At 66.2% G+C, this 20,234-nt stretch overlaps 7 protein-coding genes across 7 annotated transcripts; 6 read left to right on the top strand and 1 right to left on the bottom strand.

Moving 5' to 3' along the window:
• Window positions 1-901: 901 nt before the first annotated feature.
• Window positions 902-2,173, top strand: EMIHUDRAFT_242478 (hypothetical protein; the record flags this gene model as incomplete). The annotated part of the gene is made up of 5 exons (XM_005772232.1): window positions 902-1,180; window positions 1,266-1,633; window positions 1,802-1,852; window positions 1,973-2,012; window positions 2,084-2,173. 5 exons carry the CDS (start codon window positions 902-904, stop codon window positions 2,171-2,173), a joined length of 828 nt encoding a protein of 275 aa, XP_005772289.1.
• A 2,765-nt stretch (window positions 2,174-4,938) lies between these two features.
• EMIHUDRAFT_316078 (hypothetical protein) lies at window positions 4,939-5,619 on the top strand (the record flags this gene model as incomplete). Its single annotated transcript, XM_005772233.1, has 2 exons — window positions 4,939-5,358; window positions 5,464-5,619. 2 exons carry the CDS (start codon window positions 4,939-4,941, stop codon window positions 5,617-5,619), a joined length of 576 nt encoding a protein of 191 aa, XP_005772290.1.
• A 371-nt stretch (window positions 5,620-5,990) lies between these two features.
• Window positions 5,991-6,855, top strand: EMIHUDRAFT_424794 (hypothetical protein). The gene has a single exon (XM_005772234.1). It carries the CDS (start codon window positions 6,103-6,105, stop codon window positions 6,589-6,591), a length of 489 nt encoding a protein of 162 aa, XP_005772291.1. The 5' UTR covers window positions 5,991-6,102; the 3' UTR covers window positions 6,592-6,855.
• A 166-nt stretch (window positions 6,856-7,021) lies between these two features.
• On the top strand, window positions 7,022-7,549 carry EMIHUDRAFT_242482 (hypothetical protein; the record flags this gene model as incomplete). Its single annotated transcript, XM_005772235.1, has 1 exon — window positions 7,022-7,549. The coding sequence occupies one exon, from the start codon at window positions 7,022-7,024 to the stop codon at window positions 7,547-7,549; it is 528 nt and encodes a 175-aa protein (XP_005772292.1).
• A 409-nt stretch (window positions 7,550-7,958) lies between these two features.
• Window positions 7,959-8,956, bottom strand: EMIHUDRAFT_117795 (hypothetical protein; the record flags this gene model as incomplete). Its single annotated transcript, XM_005772236.1, has 2 exons — window positions 7,959-8,205; window positions 8,538-8,956. The coding sequence occupies 2 exons, from the start codon at window positions 8,954-8,956 to the stop codon at window positions 7,959-7,961; spliced, it is 666 nt and encodes a 221-aa protein (XP_005772293.1).
• Window positions 8,957-13,471: 4,515 nt separating this feature from the next.
• Window positions 13,472-16,233, top strand: EMIHUDRAFT_458652 (hypothetical protein; the record flags this gene model as incomplete). The annotated part of the gene is made up of 8 exons (XM_005772237.1): window positions 13,472-13,539; window positions 13,794-14,502; window positions 14,587-14,765; window positions 14,996-15,079; window positions 15,223-15,257; window positions 15,352-15,425; window positions 15,635-15,736; window positions 16,129-16,233. 8 exons carry the CDS (start codon window positions 13,472-13,474, stop codon window positions 16,231-16,233), a joined length of 1,356 nt encoding a protein of 451 aa, XP_005772294.1.
• Window positions 16,234-17,981: 1,748 nt separating this feature from the next.
• EMIHUDRAFT_316081 (hypothetical protein) lies at window positions 17,982-19,409 on the top strand (the record flags this gene model as incomplete). Its single annotated transcript, XM_005772238.1, has 2 exons — window positions 17,982-18,050; window positions 19,044-19,409. The coding sequence occupies 2 exons, from the start codon at window positions 17,982-17,984 to the stop codon at window positions 19,407-19,409; spliced, it is 435 nt and encodes a 144-aa protein (XP_005772295.1).
• Between the last annotated feature and the right edge of the window lie 825 nt (window positions 19,410-20,234).

A 20,234-nucleotide genomic window follows, 5' to 3' on the forward strand; every position in this document is an offset into this window, starting at 1 on the left:
CTCGCTCCCCCCCCCGCCGAGTATGGCGGCTTTTTTTGAACCCCCCCGCCACCGGTGGGCCGGCAGTTCCCCGCCCGACTCAGGGTGGCCCTCCCCCCCCCCTCGCCCCTCGCCCTCTAGCCGCCGCCCTCACCGCCCACACACACCCACCCACACCCACACCTTAGCCAGTTGCGGCGGCCTCCGCAGGTGCGGACGACTGCGCGACCTTTTGCGCCAGACGCCAGACGCGGCAGATAGATTCTCGCCGGCGAACATTCTCGCTCCTGTGGGCAGTTCTCCGCATCCCGGGTAGAGCGAGCTCCCGAGGTGCTACCCGCCCGCTGCGCGCGTTGGACTCCAAGTCGATACGAGCGCGCCGCGCGTGGAGCACGCGGCGCGCTCGCATCGATTCGCCACTTCCAGCGTGAGGGTGTATAAATAGCTTCAAAGAAGGACCAAGCGCACCAGCGACACAAGGGACTGTTCTACTAATCGAAACCCGCCCTCAAGGGCTGGGAATGCTGCGCTCCCGCACGCCACCCCCGCCCCCGCGAGCCCCCCGCCCCCCCGGGACGGGGACCGCCGACGGCGCCGACCCCGCGAATTCATCGCTCATCGGGACGCGGGGGCTCTCTCGGCTCTACGGACGGCCTACGGGACCGGCCCCAGCTTCGGCTGAGGGCTGAGGTAGAGCCCGACAAGCTGCCGAGCCCGAAGGAGGTGGGCGTGGTGGGAAGGTGGGGTGGTCCTCACCCCGGCGGCCCGCGCACGCACGCCGTCTGAGCCTAGCGCAGCGCGAACTCGCTCTGGGCCTAGCGCAGCGCGAGATTTGCGCAGCAACCCGGCCGGGCAACCCGGCAAAAAAATTATACCTTTCTTTTCGCAGTCGCGCGCTCCTCGCTCGCCAGCAAAAACGCACATGCTCTCCCGCTCCAGGCCGCTCCTGCTCCCTCTCTTCCTCCTCCAGCCCGCGGATGCCGCCCAGGACGCCCAGCCGCACGACACCGTGGTTGGGCCGCTGCTCCGCGGCCTCGTCGGAGGCGCCGGGTACGGCTTCGCCGCCGCGGCCATCTCGCATCCGTTTGACACAATCAAGGTGAGGCTGCAGTCGGGCGGCGCAGCCAAGGCTGGGAGCGCCTCGGTCGGCGGCCTGCTGTCCCTCTATCGTGGCGTCGGGCCGGCCACCGCCGCGTCGATCGTGTTTCGTGCGGCGCGCTGCTCGCTGCTTGCACCGTCAGGCCGCCTCTTGCACCCTCTCACCCCGCTCCCGCCGGCCGTGGCAGGTGCCCTTTGTCGGCTACGAGGCGACGCGCTCCTGGCTGCGCGCGCACGGGCTGCTGGAGGAGCGGCCGCTCGCCGCCGCCCTCCTCGGCGGGGCGGTGGGAGGCGCGATGCGCGGCTGCCTCGAGACTCCCGCGGAGCTGGTCAAGACGCGGCTGCAGCTGCAGAGCGCGTGGTCGCTGCCGCTGCTGCTGCGAGGCCTCTCGAGCACGGTCTTCCGCAACGCCGCGATGATCGGCCTCTTCTGGGCCGCCTTTGAGGCGAGCGCGCCGCTCCGCTCCCGCCTGCCGCCCCTCGCGGCCAGCTTTGTCGGAGGCGGCGGCTGCTCCGTGCTGGCGTGGGCGGCGGCCTTCCCTCTCGACACTGCAAAGTCGTGCATCCAGGCGAGCCGCCTCCCGCCGCGAGGGCGGGGGCGCGCCCTCCCGTGCCCGCCGCTCGCACGCCAACCCCCTCCCGCCTCTCCCTCTCCTTCTCCTTGTCCCTCTCCTTCTCCTTCTTCCTCTCCTTCTCCCTCTCAGGCTGGAGGCGGCTCCACCAGCGTCGTGGCGCAGCTCGGCCGCATCTACTCGGAGAGAGGCATCGCGGGCTGGTGAGAGGGCCGGCCCCCCGCCGCCCCGCTCCCCTTGGCCCGGATCCCCGCCCCGCCCCTTCCCTCCCCCCCCCCCGGGGCAGCAGCGCCTCCACAGCGGCGAGACCTCGGCCGCCGCAGGTACGCGGGGCTCGGCGCAGGGCTGACGCGTGCTTTCCTCGTGAGCGGCGCGGCGGTGCGGCGCACGGCTCAACCCCGCACACGCCTCACCGCCGCCCGGGCGCCCTGTAGGCCAACGGCGGAGGGATGGCCTTTTACAGCCTCATCCAGGCGGCACTCACAGAGTCGGCCCGGCCCGCCTGCGACGCGTCAGATCGGTGACACCTCAGTCTTCAAAACTGATAGTTTGCCTTCAGAACCCGCCGCCGATCCAGGGCGCGGGCGTGGTGCTCGACGTGCTCGGCGGTGCGTGTGGTGTTGCTGCTGTACAAGAGCTGTACGTCCAGAGAGAGAGAGGTCAGACTCAGAGGAGAGAGCGTAGTGTGTGCGCGCGCTGTGCGGCCCGCGGGAGCGCGCATCAGAATTGCCTTTTTTCGCTGCTCAACACACTATAGAAGAGATCGACGGAGCTCACGGGCAAACCCTCTCACTGCCCCGGCGCCCACGCCTCGATCTTCTTGGGCAACAGCTCCAGCTGGTTCGACAGGTCCTCTCCGTGGCCCAGGCAGCCGCTTTCGCCCAGTCCCCAAGCATAAACAGCGTCGTCGGCGGCGAGGGCGAGGCTGTGGTAGACTCCAGCTGACACAGCGACGACGCGCCGCCCAGCGAAAGCCTCGACCTTCTTGGGCAGCAGCTGGTTCTGCTCGTCGCCGTGGCCCAGCTTGCCTTGCCATCCATCGCCCCAGCTCCAAACGCTGCCGTCGGCGGTGATGGCGAGGCTGTGCAAATCTCCCGCCGACACGGTGACAGCGCGCCGCCCTGCAAAGGCCTCGACTTTCTTGGGCAGCAGCTGGTTCTGCTCGTCGCCGTGGCCCAGCTTGCCTTGCCATCCATCGCCCCAGCCCCAGACGGCGCCGTCGGCGGTGATGGCGAGGCTGTGGTCGGATCCAGCCGACACGGCGACGACGCGCTGGCCAGCAAAGGCCTCGACCTTCTTCGGCAGCAGCTGGCGCTGCTGGTCGCCGTGGCCCAGCTTGCCTTGCCATCCATCGCCCCAGCCCCAGACGGCGCCGTCGGCGGTGAGGACGAGGCTGTGGTTGCCTCCAGCCGACACAGCGACGATGCACTGCCCAGCAAAGGCCTCGACCTTCTTGGGCAGCAGCTGGTCCTGCTCGTCGCCGTGGCCCAGCTTGCCATAGACTCCAAAGCCCCAGCTCCAGACGGCGCCGTCGGCGGTGAGGACGAGGCTGTGGTTGCCTCCAGCCGACACAGCGACGACGCGCCGGCCCTCCAAGGCCTCGATCTTTTTGGGCTGCCACTGGTCCTGCTGGTCGCCGTGGCCCAGCTGGCCACCGTAGCCACCGCCCCAGCTCCAGACGCTGCCGTCGGCGGTGATGGCGAGGCTGTTGTCGGATCCAGCCGACACGCTCACGGCGCGCTCGTCACCCAGCGTTGACGGGAGGCGGGTCGGAGTGTTGAGCCGCGTCACGCCCTCGCCGTGGCCGAGAAGGCCTGGAGATTCCTCCTCGTCCTCGTCGTCCTCCTCCTCGCCCTCCGTTGCCGCTGACCCGCACGACGAGAGCCGCCCCTCGCCGTCGATGAAGACGCTGTGCCGTTCGCCTGCCGCCGCCCTCGCCGGCGGGTTGGACTCGTGCAGCAGCGCCGACAAGCACAGCCAGCGCACGGCGCAGCTCTCGCCCGCTGGCGGCGGCGGCAGCTCGAAGCCGCGCTCTTGCGCCCACAAGCGGATGCCTTGCTCCGCGAGCGAGTGAAAGAGGAGCGAGACGGCCGCGGCGCGAGCGATGTCGATGGGGCTGTTGAAGCGGGAGAGGACGCGCTCGAGGAGCTCCCTGGGGAGGTCGAGGAGCCGGGCGGGCGGCGGCGCGTACGGCGAGGGCGCGGCGGCCGCGGCGGAGGCGAGGCGGCGCGAGCGGCGGCGCGGCGGGGTGGACATCGCGAAGAAAAGAATTAAGCACCGCGCCTCGAAGAAAAGAATTTTGGTGGGAAGTCGGACTTCCATTTGCCTCCCTTGGGTTGTCCGTTTTCTTTCTTTCTTTTTTGCCCCTACTGGCGGCGGGCGAGCTGCTCGAGATGCTCGAGAGCTTGCCGCGAGGGGCGGTCGAGGCCTCCGTTCGGCTGATGCGCGGTTACAGCCGCACGGGCGAGTGGCCAGAGCCCATTCTCACCAGCCCTGCCCCGCAGCGCGGCCGCTCGCCAAGCCCCGTCGATGAGTGGTCAGATGGTTCGTGCCCGAGAGCGAGGGGTCCGGGGGGGAGTCGGGGGGGAGCACAAACATAGGACGCCCAGCCTTGCCCTCGTGCCGCCGAGTGCATATCCTATGCGAGAGAGATCCCCTGTGCCCTGTGCCCAGCCCTCTCCGCGCCGCGATGCGCCCTCCCCCCTCGCTTTTGCAAAATCCTGCAAAGGTGGGGACGTGTCTGTCCTCGACCCAGCCCTAGGCCCTAGCTTGGGATGTCCGTTGTATTTATTTATTTGCCCCTACTGGGCAGAGTGCTTTTGAATGAGTGGGCTGCACGGCTGTCTGTTTACAGGCGCCGTCCGCCCGCGCGCGCGCCGACCCAGCTCCGAGCACGCTCGCTCGCCGCTGGGCGGCGCGCGTCCACACTGCGTCGGCAAAACGCGACGCAGGAGCTCGCTCGCTGCTGCTGCGAAGCAAAAAAGAATTTTAGAGCCAAAAAAGAATACACCGACTTTTCGGCGGTTTTTGTGGTCATCCCCTCCTGTGCGCTGTGGGGGGTACGGCCGGGCCTCCAACCATGGAGGCGGTGGGAGTCGATGCGGCGATCGCAAAGGCGGAGAGAGAGGCGAGCGACCAACAGGCTGCCCTTTTGCGCAGCCAAGCTCTGATCACACGCTTGAAGGAGCGCTCCAAGCGCCTTGACGGTGAAGGCACACTTGTTGAAGCCAAAGCGCCGCCGCCGCCCAGCCGGGACGGGGTTGCCTTCATGGCGCGCGCCCTCCTCGGCATGGCGCAGCAGCAGATTCAGCGGGTTCAGCCAGTGAACAAGCCATTGGAGCACTCTCCCAAGCCGGAAAAAGAGATGCTGGAGACGGCAGTGCGCAAGCCGGAAAACGAGATGCTGGAGACGGCAGTGCGCAATGCCCTCCGAGAGTTGCCGGCGCCGCTGAGCGCCCACGACATCGAGGCGGCGGTGGGGCGGGCGGTACGCGAAGCGGACACAGGTTTTGCCCAAAAGCTAGACGCGCTGCAGCGGTCGCTAGAGAGGACGGAGGCGGCGCTCGGCGCCCTCACACTATCGGTGCAGGCCCGCCAAAAGGCCGACCTCGAGCAGCAAAAGGCCCTCCTCGTGCAAATCGAGACGCTGACCGCGGCTGCGTTCGGAGAACGTTTGCCGCCGAGGCGGGCGAGCGACGTCTCGGACGCAGTCCTCAACAGGCTCTCGGACGCAACGGCGGCACCGGCTGATCGTCGTAGCTCCCTCGACCTCCGCGTCTAGTATCTACCAAGGTCCCTCCTGCCCGCTTCGCAGACCACAATCGCACGGTCTTCCGCCGTGGACGTGTCCACGGTCGTCGACATCACCAAGGACAACATGAACAACGACTCCGAGGATTCTGCTGCTCAGCTCGAGGCTGCAGAGCTCGCCCGCCGCGGCGACTCGTTCTACTTTGATGCGCTGCTGTGAGAGGACTCTTGTTGCGCTAGCTGTTATTGTCTCTGCCCCCCGGATCGTGTGCGTGTGCCGTGTCGCGTGTGTGGGGGCGGCGTGGAGTGTTCGGACGCGAGTGGGGCCGAGTGGGGGCGAGTCGAGTGCCGAGTCGCGCGCTGCCGCTGGCGGGGTGCAGATATCCCTCAGCAGGACGTGCACCACGGAGGAGGGGCAAGTTTTTGAGGTTGAAGCGCTCAAGCAACGACTTGGTGCGAGGAGCCGATCGCCGACTTCGATGAGTCACGCTCGGCGGCGCAAATCACAATGGCGATCTCGCGATCGAATTCCCCGGGGAAGCCGAGGTCATGAGTCGGGTTCGGCGAGTGTGTATGTCTTTGGGCTTTCCGTTTTATTTTTTTGAGCTAGCCTTCGGTGTGGAGGTGCAACGCCGGCACCACCAGTGTGCTGGCGTCCGGGTCCCAGCGGGTTTTCACGTAACAAGTACACCACACCACGAAAATGCTCGCTCTTGTCGCCTCCTCGCACGGCCTCTTGCTCTCGCCGCCTCCTGTCGTCGCGACGCAGCCGGCGCCCGCGGTCGTCGAGTGGCGCATGCCGCTCCTCCTCGCCGACTCGATCGACGACTTTGCTGAGAAGGAGATTGCGAGGCAAGCGCAGATCGCTGCGCAGAAGAAGGCATACCAGCAGAAGGTCGCGGCGCAGGAGGCACAGGCGGCGGCCGAGGCCGAGGCGGCGCAGGTGGCCGAGGCGGCTCGCCTCGCCAAGATCGCGCAGGCCAAGGCGGACAGGGCAGCAAAGGCCGAGGCGGCAAAGCTCGCCTCCGCCGAGGCCAAGGCTGCCAAGGCGGCCGAGGCAAAGACGGCCGTCGCCTCCTCGGGCGGCAAGAAGCCAAAATACGAGGTGCAGTACGTCAACAAGCAGGCGGAACGGATCGCCGAACGAGAGGCGAACGGCGAGGCGAAGCCATCGCTCGGCTTTGGCTTCTGAGAGGCTGTGATTCCGAGAGGAGTCCGGTGCTGCTGGCAAAGGCCGCCCGTCCCCGCCCCCGTCCCGCGCGCTCCACGGCTACTTAGGGCTAGGGCGACGCCGCGCTGGGCAGACCGGCGGGCGGTGGGTTCCGACTGATGCCCGCAGAGTCACGCAAACAACGGCGTTGTAAGGCTGTAAGTCAGGGATATAACTAAAGCAAACGCCCAACCGCAGAGAGATGTGTCATGTACCGTTGTTCCTTTCTTTTGAGCCCGGTTCTGCCTGAGGGGACAGGGGCAAGTAAAGCCGTAAGGTATGTAGTATGTATGTCGTATAGAGATAGAAAAGTGGAAGGAGGAGAAATGCTGGTTTTTCTTTTTCCGAGTCACTTCCGAAAGCCGTCCAAGCGACGCCGCGGCCGCTTTGCCGCGCCCTTTCGCGCCCTCCGATGGTCCCGTTCGTGCGAGTCCTCCTTCTGCTCCTCTCCGGCCGCCCGCTCAGGCCGCTTCGAGAGCCTTCTGAGCCTCCTCCTCTCGAGAACCGCCGAGAGCCTTCTGAGCCTCCTCCTCTCGAGAGCCGCCTGCCGCTGTCGTGGCAGCCGCCGTCGCAGCTGGCGGCGCGGCTCAGCAGCTTTGCACGACCGGACCGCCCGCCGGTTGGAGCGTGCTACGAGCATACTCTATGGCTGCCAATGCTGGGCACGCAGACCATCCGCCTGACGGTGGAGACGGCTCGTACAATGCGACTCCTGCTCCAAGGCGTCATCTCGCTCGACGACACTGTCGCGTACGGCTCGGGCGCTGCAGCAGGCAAGCTAGACATCACGTTTTCGGCGCCGACGAAGCGAATGCTGCGCCGCTTCGGAACGAGCTTTCACGGCGCAGACTACGTCAGCCAGGGCGACCGGGCTACGTTCTTGGTCAAGCCTCCGCTCTCGTGGCGCTCAGTCGAGGTGGTGCTCAGCAGGCAGAACTGAGCCTCGCGGGCCGCAGCGCAGGCTGAGCGCGGGCGTGCCGGTCGGAGAGGGCGCGGCAGCAGTGGCCATCACTGTCAGAATAGTCAACTAGGAGCCACTGGCGCCCTGCACACTGCGCGGCTTCAATGCGCATGGTGTGTATAATGCGCGGCAGAACGCGCCGTGGTGTGCGCATGTGTGTAATACGCGGCAGACGTGTATAACGAAGTTTATCTGCGGCGAAAAGACTCTCGACCCTCTCCCCCAGAGACTCTGCGGCGCAGAGAACAGAGCCGGAACGTTACAAAAATTTGTGAGTGTGTGTGTGAGTGAGGGTTGTCGTGTGAGTAGATGAACGCACTAGACAAAGGAGAGAGAGAGAGAGAGAGAGATACAAAGGAAGGAGTAGTACACACAGAGAATACAAGTGTCAAGTCTGGCAGGTCTCGACGGGTGTTCTCAGGGGCAGGCTCTGCACATTTCGGTCGACGAGCCGCTGCGTAGCAGCCGCGTGGGTGCACGCCTCCACTCCCCAGAAGTCAGCCCAGTCCAGAGCCGTCATCCCGCGCGAGCACCGGATGGATGGGTCGGCGCCCGCAGCAAGCAGCCGCCCGAGGGCCTTCTCGTGCCCACGGATGGCGGCGGTATGCAAGGGCGTGAACCCAAAGGGGTGCCTCCTGCTCGACGGAGAGGAGCCCCGCTCGAGCAGCAGGTCGATCGCTCTGAGGTGTCCGCAGAAGGCGGCCACGTGCGGTGCAGCGCGACGTTGCCGCGCGCGAGTTGTAGAGACGCTGGCCCAAGCCGCACCTCAGAAGTGGAAGGGGTGCGCTCGCGATTGCGTCGGCAACGCGGAAGATGGCTCTCAGTATGGGTGAGCCGACCGTATCGCGGCAGTCCTCGACATCACGGCTCAGGCCAATGGCCACGCGGAGCGTATCTAGGTCGCCGAACGCGGTGAGCACCATCCCCGCCGGGGAGAGGTCGGGCTGCTCAAGATGCATCAGGTGACCGCCGATCTGAGTAGCCGTCGTACTCGACCTCGTGCACGATCCGTCCGTCCCCGTGCTCCTCCCGCGCCATGACGGTCGCAGGGTACCACCGCTCACTGTCGCAGAAGATCTCGAGGCGCGATCCGGTGGACAGGACAGTGTGGCCGTTGAGCGCCGCCCTGGCATCCTCGCGCTTTCGCTTCCGGCGCTTCGCCTTCGTCTCCTTGCTGCGCAGCAGGGTGTAGTTTGGGTCCACCTCCGCCACGCTGTCCAGCACGTGGGCGGCGCTCGCCATCTCGACCGCGTCGTCCTCCGGCGGAAGCTCCGCGTTGCCCGCGGCCGCCTCCCGAGCGCGCTCGTCGCGCATCCGCTCGTGGTGGGCCTGCCGACGCGCCACGCCGGCGCCCGTGTGCCTCGCCGCCGCGTCCGGCGACGGCATCGATCGCTGCCACAGGTCGTCCCGCACAGGTCGTTCCAAAGAGGACGCATCCAAACCGCCGCATTTCGCCCGCCGAAAAGTCTCCCACTCGCGCCCTCCCCAAACCTAAATCGTCTCACTAGTTACATACATACATTTTTAGCACCAAAAACCGACCAAAAATAAGCTTTCGGGGCTCTTGAAAAACATTCGAACAAAGAAGAGGCGACGGGCGGGAGGAACCGGCAGAGGATGCAGTGACGTGACCTCACACACACACACACACACACACACACACACACACACACACACACACACACACACACACACACACACACACACACACACACACACACACACACACACACACACACACAGAGAGAGAGAGAGAGAGAGAGAGAGAGAGAGAGAGAGAGAGAGAGAGAGAGAGAGAGAGACTCTTCACCAAGACGCACAAGAGGGGAGCGAGAAAAGCTGTTAATGCCCACAATGATGAGGCCGTCCACAACCTAAATCGTCTCACTAGTTACATACATAAAGAGAGCCCTTAGGGGCCTAGAGAACACAACCCCCTCTCCCTTTTCTCCCAGTAAGCTAAAAGTACCTACATAAACGCTCTGTCACATGCGCTCATGGGCTCGCGCCCTCAACTCACAACTGGACGGCAGACCGGAGGTGGACGGCCCTCCAGAGCACAGTCACTTGTGCTGCGGCTTGTGTGAGCGACACGCTGCTCGGCGACTGCCGGCACACTGTGAGACCATGGATGTGAGGTAAAACCACGCTACCAGCGCTTGGTCACATCGGCCCCGAGGTCAGATCCTTCTACTCTGTTGATGGCAACACTTGTCTACTCGCTGGAGCCGAGAGTACGTAAGCGATACGTGGTCCCCAGTAAGCAGAGTATGGTGTATGCGGTTCAAAATGCGTTTGATGAGAGAGCCCGGGCGAGCACACGTCGAGAGCCCCCTATGTAATGCAGTCGACAACGGAGCAAGCCCCCAAATCTCTGGCAACACGCCTCGCGCCTCCTCCTTGCGTTTGATGTGAGTCCACTCGAGGTCAAGGTGTATATGCCTGGCTTGCTCTGCCTTGCTGCAATTTCCGTCTCGACGCCCTCTGGCAGCCAATAGCGGGTCGACACGCCGTTGTACGTCGTGGTTGGACCGCCGACCGAGGTGGGACAGGACGCGCGCGTCGAGGCTCTGGCTGCGAGAAGGCTGGGCAACCACCACGTGAACATGGAATCGTCCCTAGCTTGTGGAGCTTCGGAAGTTTGGGGGCTTATGTCTGGGAGGTGGCGGCGCGCCAAGAGTGGCGCTCTTGGGTTTACTCCTTTCGCTCCCCCCCCGCAAGGCGCGAGACATACACGGCTATCTAGATCACCTGCAGGTTGCTCTGTGCTCCGCTTTAGCTTGTGCACGTTATTCTCGCGCAGGACTATCTATATTCTTTTGCTTATATTCTCCCCGGGCCTTCTATATTCTCGAGAATATTCTCGAATATTGAGAATATCTTGACCACGCGTAGGTCGACGGAGGCCAAAAGTCGCTCCCAAACCCGCTCAGAACCTCCAAAACTTAAAGATTTCAGTCGGCATCGACCCGAAACCTACTGTTGAGGGGGGGAATAGCTGTTTCGAGCTCTCTCGTCAAGACCGTTTTAGATTACGCAGCGGTAACGTCAAGAATATTCAAGAATATCTTTGGACTCGAGGTCTACTTACTACTAAGGTCAAGGGCTGCGGAAAGCTCGTATATTCTTGAGGGAAAAGCCGGCCAGGGCATCTACATTCTCGAGGATATTCTCGAATATGGAAGTGCGCGGGACCCTCTATATTCTCAAAGATACGTGCACATGCACATGCGAGCCGTAAGGTATAACAAACACATGCACATGCACATGCACATGCACATGCACATGCACATGCACATGCAGAAAGCAGAAATAGTTAGAGGCTGCGCAGGCCTTCCCGTTTGCTGTTTGCATCTGACTTTGCCGCAGAGGCCGTCTCTAGCTGTGAACAGCAAAACGGGACAGTATTCCTCGTGCAATATGGGCGCCTGCGGCTCTTCGACGTCCAAGCTCGAGCCGCAGGAGCAGCAGGACCAACCAATGCCCCACGTCCCGGCGCCGATCAACGTGCCGCCGCCCGAGTGTTACATCACGCCCGACAGCCTCTACACGCTGCTCGAGCCGGCCGCCGAGGGCAAGCCGGCGCCCGTCAGGCTGCTCGACTCGAGGTGGGTGCTGGAGCGAGCCGACGCCCTCGCGGCCGCCGCCACCGACGCCGAGCGCGAGCGGCTCGCGCTGCCTCGCCGGCAAGAGCTCGAGCGGCGGCACCCGGAGGCGTACCTCGGCGTGGAGGAGGTGCGCGCGCTGCCAACGGGGTGGGACGGCGCGCTCGCGGTCGGCGCGGTGTCGCACGCGTGGCTCGAGGTGAGCCACCCCGACCCGCGCGGCGAGCAGCTGGTCCGCATCGCCGCCCTCATCCGCAAGGCTCAGGGCGGGAAGCTGCGGCGGCAGCAGCCAGCCTGGGACGTGGATCCAACCATTCCTCCGTACCAGCCCCTCCCCGCGCGCGTGGGCCTCTTCTTCGACTGGGCGAGCATTTGCCAGCATCAGAAGGCGGCCGACGGCAGCATCGCGATCGAGAGGAAGGCCGACGAGGAGGCGGCCTTCCGCGCGGCGCTCGAGTCGATGCAGATCTGGTACGTGCACCAGAAGCTCTTCGCCATCCTCGTGACCGACCTGCCCGCGCGCTGCGCCGGCACCGTCGCGCCGTACGACGCGCGGGGCTGGCCGACGGTCGAGCGGGCGTGGGCGAACGTCGCCAAGCCCAACGCCGTCGACTGCTGGCCGATGCTGTACGACGTGGGCACCGGCGACGAGGCGGCGCGCGCGGCGCCGCTCCACCCGCAGCAGGTGGCGGAGCTGCTGGCGACGAAGAAGTTCACCTCGCCCAAGGCCGACCTGCCGCTGGTGCTGCGGCTGTACAACGAGACGATCATCTCGGTGCTCGGCGGCGCGACGAAGCTCACCTTCAGCTTGGCGGGCTGGCAGCCGCGCGACGGCGTCAACTTTGCGCGGGTGCTCCCCTACTGCGCCGAGGTGGAGGTGATCTCCATGGCGAACAACCCCATTGGCGACGAGGGGTGCGCGGCCATCGCGGAGGCCGCGACGCGTGCGGGGGTGCTGCCCAAGCTGAAGCAGCTGTACGTCTTCGGCAACGAGATTGGCGACGCGGGCTGCCGCGCGCTGGCGGCGGCGGTGCGGGCGGGCGCGCTGCCGCAGCTCACGACCATGGCCTTCCACAGGGAGATGACAGGGTGGCGAAACCTCGCGGGCGAGGCGGCGCGGGCCGAGCTGAGGGCGGCGTGCGAGGCGCGGGGGGTCGGGGACGCCCGCTGTTAAGTATGTTGCGTAACCGGGCAGGCGAGTGGTGCGTTGCATTTTGCATGCGTGTTCCGGACGGGCGGGGGTGGGCGAAGGGGGAGCCGGCGCGGAGTGGCAGGGGCGGATGCCCAGTCTTGATGCATGGTGCTTTGGCGTGAACACCACAGGTTCTTTCTGCTGTGTGCGCGCCGCTGCCGTGCTTTTGCAGCAACTTGCGATGAACCGGCCGTTCGTCCCGTGGGCGTTCAGCTGTACTGTGTCATGATTGTTGGTGCGAGTAACAGCGCTGTATTGTTGCATCACACGCCAACACGCACACGCACCACATACACAAACATGCACATGCACACATGCATGTGCTGCACATGCATAAGTCAGCTGCATTCCAAGTTGTCATTCACAGCAAGAAGCTCACGTGCCTCCCGAGGGCCTCCGGCATCGTCGCCGCCTTGAGCTCCCTTCCGTCGCACGACTTTAATCGACTTTAATCGACGATCACACCGTACCGAAACACGAAACTGCTCCTGGTGCCACATGCTGTAAACATGCACACGCACATGCACGTGCACATTGACATGCACATGATCTATAACGTGCACAGGCCAAGCCTCCGCTGGTGCTGTTCGTGAATCTCGTAGAGCGAGAGGTTGATTGACGAAAAGCGCTTTACATGTCGCCCGCGAAAAAAAGAAAGATAACAGACAACCCAAGGCGGAGGGATGGGAGGACGGCACGCCGCCACCACACAGGGATTTTAAGAAGAGGGGTGTGGTGCGCTAGCCGTCGCCCACCCTTGGTCGTCTGCCTCTTTCTATCTACCTTCACAGTCCCTTGACCCTTCCGCTGCAACCTTCATGCCACCTCGCGGTCTTCCCACTCTCGTCGTTCTCTCTCTTGTCGCTTCTTCCTCTGTCGCTTCGCTCCCCTCTGCCTCGTTCTGCGACGACGCTGCTGCCTGCCGATCCCTTGCTCTCGCCTCTCGGCGTAACTCTGCCCTCCTCGCTGCATATCCTGGCCCCTCGAGTCTATCGAGCTCTCCTCGCGCAAGGACGAGTCTTCTGACGCCCACTGCGATCATTTGCCGCCCAGTCATATCGTTGCTCAGGTCCACTCTCTCTTCGGACACTTGTACCTCCACCGATGATGTTGGCGCTGGGGTCCCCTTCGTTCGGGTGCATCGTGACAGCTGACGCCGGGATTATCGCTGGGTCCTCCTCGAGATCGTCTTCCCCGGCTTCCTCCCGTTCGCCCGCGAGTTTTGCCCCTTTTCAGGCGAAAACAATTTCTCCATTCGTAATCTCCGTCGGCATCATGTGGTGACTATACCCCCAACGGCTATCACGCTGAAGCCTGAAGCTCCGTCGGCCGCACACTGAATCGGGTGATGAAGCACCTTCACGCCCGCCTCGTCGCCCGCGCCGCCCGCGCGTGTCCAGTCCTTCCCTCGCAACCCGATGCGCAGGTACCGCATAGTCACCACCATGATCGCCGCACTCTCCTTTGCCACCAACGGCTTCGCGTCGGCCCCGACGACGCCCGATTCGTGCCCGCCTGAGTCGATGGACCTCCTAGTGTACCTCAACGCGCAGAGTTCCGCGGTCGATTTTATGACGAATGTCTTGCACATGGCCGACCACACCACGCCCGCCGCGACCGTCATGGCCGAGATGATGACCAACTTCAAGCCCATCGGCTCGCACACGCAGCACATCTGCGAGGCGACTGACATTCTGTACGCGGACCCGGCGATGGACCCGGTCGACGGCCAGTCGGGCGACGTCAACTACCCGTACGGCGACATTAAGGTGCTCCTCACCGTGGGCGAGTACCTCCCGTCCAATGGCTACATGCTGGTCGGTGTGCCCGATGGCATGGGTGCCATGCTCAAGGACGACAGCACGGTGCGGATTGTCTTCCAGTCGGAGTCGTACGGCCCGATGTACTACGAGTCTTACCCGTTCATCGTCAACCCCGACGGCGCCTCCTTCACCGGCTCGCACGTCATGTACGTCGACTACGACCGCGATTCGCTCGCCGAGTTCATGTCCAACGGGCGCTCGGCCGAGGGCATGGTGAAGGACGCCGGCAACCTGATCGAGTCGGTGTACAACCTGAAGGCCCGCCGCTCCGCCTCCACCCTCCGCCTCGCCCGCCACGCCTCGCATCGCTGGGTCGCGAGCTATTCATCATCTCATCACACGCACATCTCAGACACCCCTCAAGCTTATCTGCTCAGACCTGCTGCTGCGACGCAGGGCAACCTGGTCGAGCAGCGCTCCGAGGACGGGTGCACCACCCACCCGCACTACTCCAACACCGACCCGGAAGGCTGCGGCATGTGGGAGAACATCATGAACACGGGCACGCCGACCGACGCCGACTGGCTGATGCAGTCGCTCTGCTCGGCGCACCTTGCTGAGCTAGTTCACACCGCGTGTTCACGGCTACACCCGACGACCTCGGGAACTAGCCGGGGCAGTCGGAGAAGGGGCAACTCCGTGCACTGACGGTAAGAACCCCGAACCTGACGGTCGGCCGTCAGAAAACACGCCTCCGTGGCTCGGGAGTCGGGTTACACCAATCCTCGCTACCCAACGCGGCCAAAGGATATCCACCTCGAGAACCTCGAGAACTAGTTCAACGTCCGAGATGGCCGCAGCACAGGCCACGCGTCGCGCCGCCGGCCAAGCCCAGCCTCTCCGCGGTCGAGTTGGTCGAGCTGGCGGGGCCGGCGAAGATTTCGGGGACGTGACCGCAACTCGGGCAGCGACAGCGCGCTTGAGCTGCGCATGACCGACGACCCCATTTTTCGGGGTGGATTGATTAGGGCCTACCTTGGCCTTCAACAAGAAAATCTCTTCCCTTCCCCCCCGGGGTCCCCCCCCTGCCAGCAATGAGGCGGGCTGCCGCTCACGCTCAGTCCTTGGTCTGCCTCTCTCCTCTGTCAAAGACGCTGCGACACTGCTGAGTTGCTCACGGACATGCCTTCACACGGTGGTGGTCGTTTTTGGCGTCCCCAGCCAAGGTCGACGCGAGCACCGGCGATGCGATCGTGCGCTGCGAGCAATCGACAGCAAGCGCTGTCGATGTCGAGGTCTCGCGACCGTGTTTGTTATGACCCCCCCCGATGAACACACCAGTGAGGGTGGGCGAGACGATCGAGGGGTCCCGTACCATGCGGAACCGACCCTATCCAGTGCTCAAGTGCTCAAGGTCTCGCGTTTCGCAACACGCATCCACCAGCGGCCTCTCGCTCGCACGAACCCTTCTGTGGGAGGCATACACGCCTGGGCATTTGTCAAGGCCACCGATCCAGACGCCACCCTCACAGCAGCTATTTTGACTGTGGCGCAGCTCGCGTTACAAAACCTTGATGTGACCATTTGCGCAAAAAGGTACATCTCGGTGCCTTTTCCAGAGGCAGCTGCGAACCCGCCGAGTGGACGGTAATACACAGCAGGTGGCGCGGTGTGTTACCGTCCACTCGGCGGGGTCGCAGCTGCCTCTGCGCGTCCTGGGTATGTACCTTTGTCGCGCGCCGGAGACGACTCGACGCCGCTGAGATCGGAGATCAAGCCCTGACAGAGGTCGCACGTCGCTCCTTTGACGCCGACGTGACTCACCCGTGCAGATCACATCAGGACACGGTCTCGACACGCTCGGTACGACGCCTGCGACCCGTCTTGGGTCAGGTGGCGCGACGCTCATCGCGCCTACCAGCGCTGCCGTGCAGGTTGCCACGACGAGGTCGAACACGCTTCTATACGCTCGCCCAGCCTTCCTTTCCATCCCATTAGGCAGCCTGGGAACGGTGGCGGTCAGAGGCAAAGCCTGCGAGGGGTGGTGGAACCACATGTCACGGCTACCGCCGGCTCGACCCCACGATAGCCTCCGGAGGCTGACTTTGAGGCACAATCATCGGACGACGTCGGCGAGTCGAGTCGCGCTCGCGGTAGCCAGATGACCTCTCATACTAGTATCATCGGCCATGGCCGCAGGAAGCGCGGGGGATTCCGCTGGGACGTGGGAGCAACACGGAGCTCCGTTGGACGCGTTTTCAAGATTAGCGTGGGTGTGTCAGAGTGAATTGGAACTAGCCTATGCTGTATTTACGCCGGTAGCCGAGGGCAGCGACACACACGCTCGCTACGCCAACTAGACGCGCCGCGGGCGTCCAGAGCTTCGACCCTTCGTCGGGGGACCGGGCCCCCTACACCCGCACGCGTATCAATTGGCCAGAAGCGAGAAGGGGCGTCGTGCGTCGAACTTCGCCTTGCTGGACGTCACCTCCCATGCGACGAGGTCCGCCACCGCGCGCAAACGCACGGCTGCCGCCCACTGTGTTTGCGCCCTCTCACTACCTCTCAAGGGCTCGCAGAGCCAACCGGCAACCCTTCCCTCTCTGGACTTCCCCCCCCCCCCCCCCCTCTCCCACCCGCGGCGCGCGTCCCACGTACCCCGCGCCAGCCCTATGCAGACACGAGCTCACCGACCGTCCGCCTCGAGGCGCCCGCCCGCCGCGTGCTACGTAAACGACTCCGGCCCGATGGTTGCCTCCTCCACCACCGGCACGCCGTCCCGCTCGTACGTGAGCCTCAGCCGCACCTTGAGCGGCTTGTACGGCGGCCCGCCCGGCTGCGCGAGCCGCAGCGTCTGCGTGATCGGCGGCAGCGTTGGCCCGTAGCCCGGAAGCGGCTCGGGCGGCAGCGCAGTGGCCGACGGCGGGCCGAGCTGCATCCGCAAGTGCCTCGGCACCGCCACCTGGGGAGAGGCGCGAGATGCAGTTGCTCACTACATCGTCCGCGGGCGCGTGGGCGTGGTGGCGGCGGGATCGCACACCTCGCATCGTATACAGCGCCATCGGCTACATCTCGGCTACGCTCTTGGCTAGATTCGGCTGTCCTCGGCTGCACCTCGGCTGCACCTCGGCTGCACCTCGGCTGCACCTCGGCTGCACCTCGGCCGCACCTCGGCTGCACCTCGGCTGCACCTCGGCTGCACCTCGGCGCGATCTCAGCCGCACCTCGAAGGAATCTCGGCGGTCTCTCGGCGGCCTCTCGCTCTCCGCGCTACCTGGGCGTTGAGCTTGTCGACGGGCGTCGGCGCGTCGTTGCCGTAGCAGAGAGTCGCGACGCACGCCCCGTCGACGACTCCGGGGTCGGCGAGCGAGATGAGCACCTACAGACCGACCGCTCGTGCAGTGGCGACGGGGGCATGCGCAACCACACCCCCGCCCGCGGCGCCGCACCACGAGACCGTCGTGCCGCAAGATCTCTACGCCCTCCGCCACCGCGTCGCCGGCAGCACCGCGGCTGCGGCCCGGGGATGTGCACGCGGCTTCGGCCGCGGCCGTGCCCGACGCCGCGCCAGCGGGGGATGCTGCTGCGGCGGCGGCGCCCGGCGAGACGCGAGCAGAGCCAAACCCGCGTGCGAAGCCAGGCGCGGCGGCGAGAGGGCGCGATGGCGGCGAGGCGAGGGTGGGCGGCGGCAGCTCCGCAGGTGTCGCCGGCGCCGCAGCCGGAAGCGCCGAGCCCTTTGGCGGCGGCGAGCCTGTTCACGGATGTATGTGTGAAGAGACGCTGTTCACACTCTCACAGCAGCGGAGCCCTCTGGCGGCGGCGAACCTGGCTCGAACCCGTCGTCAAACGAGATGTCAAACGGACCGCCGCCGCCACCGCCACCGCCGCCGCCGCCGCCGCCGCCGCCGCCGCCGCCGCCCGTCTCGCTCCTCAAAGCGTCAAACTCGGCCGTGGCGGCGGAGGCCGCTGCGGCGAGGGCCGAGCAGCCGAGCGAGGAGCGCTCGCCCTCTGCGTCAAAGCCGGCCCCGCCAGCGTCGCCGCCTGCGTCCCCGCCCATAAGCGCCTCCTTGCCCGACGTCTCTGCGCGCGTGCCCTTGCGCCCGTTCGGCTTGCCCGCCCGCGCCGCGCTGCCGTTCGCCTGCGGCGCGCGCGCTCGCACGCCAAAGGCGCGCGCAGCGAGATAGAGCTGCAGCGCGATGCCCGCCACTGCCCCGGCGAGCAACGCGTTGAGCGGAGACGGCGCCCAGCTGCCGCCACCGCCCCCTCCGGCCTCAGACTCGTAGCACCCGTCGCCCACGGCTGCGGCCGCGCCGGCCAGCACCGTGCCAAAGCAGATGCGAGTGCTGCCAGGCAAGCCGGCAAGCGTGGCCGTGGCGGCGGAGGCGCGCGGCAGGAGCAGTGTGTCCGAGGGCGTGTCGGCTTGCCACGCGGCGAGGCGAGCAGTCGCCGCCGCCCCGCTGGGCCGCCGCACGGTGATCGCCGTAGGGCTCGCGCTCTCCAGCGCAACCGGAGGGAGAGAGGTGCTCGCCGGCTCCGCTACCGCCACAGCCTCCGCCGGCGCAACCACAGCCTCCGCCGGCGCCGCTACCGCCACAGCCTCTGCCGGCGCTGCCACAGCCTCCGCCGGCGCCGCCACAACGTCTGCCACAGCCTCCGCCGGCGCCACCACAACGTCTGCCGGTGCGGCCACCGCCTCTGCCGGCGCCGCCACCGCCGCCGATGGTGCCGCCTCCGCCTTGGCCTCCGCCTGAGCCGGAGCGCGACCTCTTCCCCGCCCCCCTTGCTGCGGCCCTTGCCCCCTTTGCGTTCTCGGCCCCCCTTGCCGGCTCCCTTGCCGCGCGCGTGCTCCTCGTGCTCCTCTCCCGCCGCCGCGCCCACTTCAGCAGGCGGCGGCGGCGACCGCGCGAGAGGAGGCGGCGGCGGCGGCGGCGACGAAAGCACTCCACCTCCTGCCGGGCTGCTGCTCGGCTTCACACCCTCCCGGTGCCCCCGCCCTTCCCTCCCCCCCTTGGTGCGCGCTTCGCGCCCGGCAGACGACGCCGGAACCGCCACCGCAGGCGCCGCCACAGCCTCTGCCGGCGCCGCCACAGCCTCTGCCGGCGCCACCACAGCCGGCGCTGCCACAGCCGCTACCGCCACAGCCTCCGCCGGCGCCGCCACCACCTCAGCTGGTGCCGCCACCACCTCAGCTGGTGCCGCCACCGCCTCCGCTGGTGCCGCCACCACCTGAGCTGGTGACCCCACCGCCTCTGCCGGCGCAGCCACTGCGACAGCACTAGCCGGTGCGGCGACCGCCTCCACCGCCACTGCTTCCGCCACCGGGGCATCAGAGGAAGAGGGACTCCGGGACTTGTTCGCCGCCGAAGCACGGCCACGGCCGCCGGCCGGACCCTTCCGACTCTGTGGGGCGAGGAGGGGGGCCAATGAGCGAAGGAGAAGGGCTCAGAGAGTGTACCTTAAGGTGGAGGAAGGGGAGGGGAGGTGCTGGGCGAGAGTGGCCCACCCGCTTCGCGTCGCCGCTCCGCGCTGGCAAGGACAAGTTTCGGAGCGCCTAGGGACACACAAGTCAGAACGGCTCTCAGAGAGAGGCAGCGCGCGGGGCGAGCGTGGAGCGTGGGCGGAGAGACTCCGCGCCGTAGGCAAAGACGTCGAGTTCGACTGCCGCGCCGGCGTCTCCACGACCGCCTCTGTGTCTGCCATGGCAGCCGCTTCCGCGGGCGGCGGCGCTGGCAGCGGCGAGGCTGGCAGCGGCGGTGTGGGCAGCGGCGGCGCGGGCAGCGGCGGCGCGGGGAGCGGCGAGGCTGGTGGCGGCGGCGCTGGCTGCGGCGAGGCTGGTGGCGGCGGCGCTGGCTGCGGCGAGGCTGGCGGCGGCGGCGCTGGCTGCGGGACCGGTGCCGGTGGCGGCTCGAGCGGCGGCGGCAGCGAGGGAAGCGACGGGGTCGGAGGAGCAGGGTCGGACGGCGGTGCGGGGGTCGGGAGCGGCGCTGGCGAGGAGGGGGTGGGCGGCGGCTGCGGCGGCTGCGGCAGCGACTGGTGCGCTGCGGCCTTTGCGGGCAGGGCCTCCTTTTGCACAAGGAAGGAGCCGCCCTCCGCCGGCCCGTCTG

The sequence above is a fragment of the Emiliania huxleyi genome, assembly GCF_000372725.1.
Source record: "Emiliania huxleyi CCMP1516 unplaced genomic scaffold EMIHUscaffold_361, whole genome shotgun sequence".
In the NCBI taxonomy this organism is placed as follows: domain Eukaryota; phylum Haptophyta; order Isochrysidales; family Noelaerhabdaceae; genus Emiliania; species Emiliania huxleyi.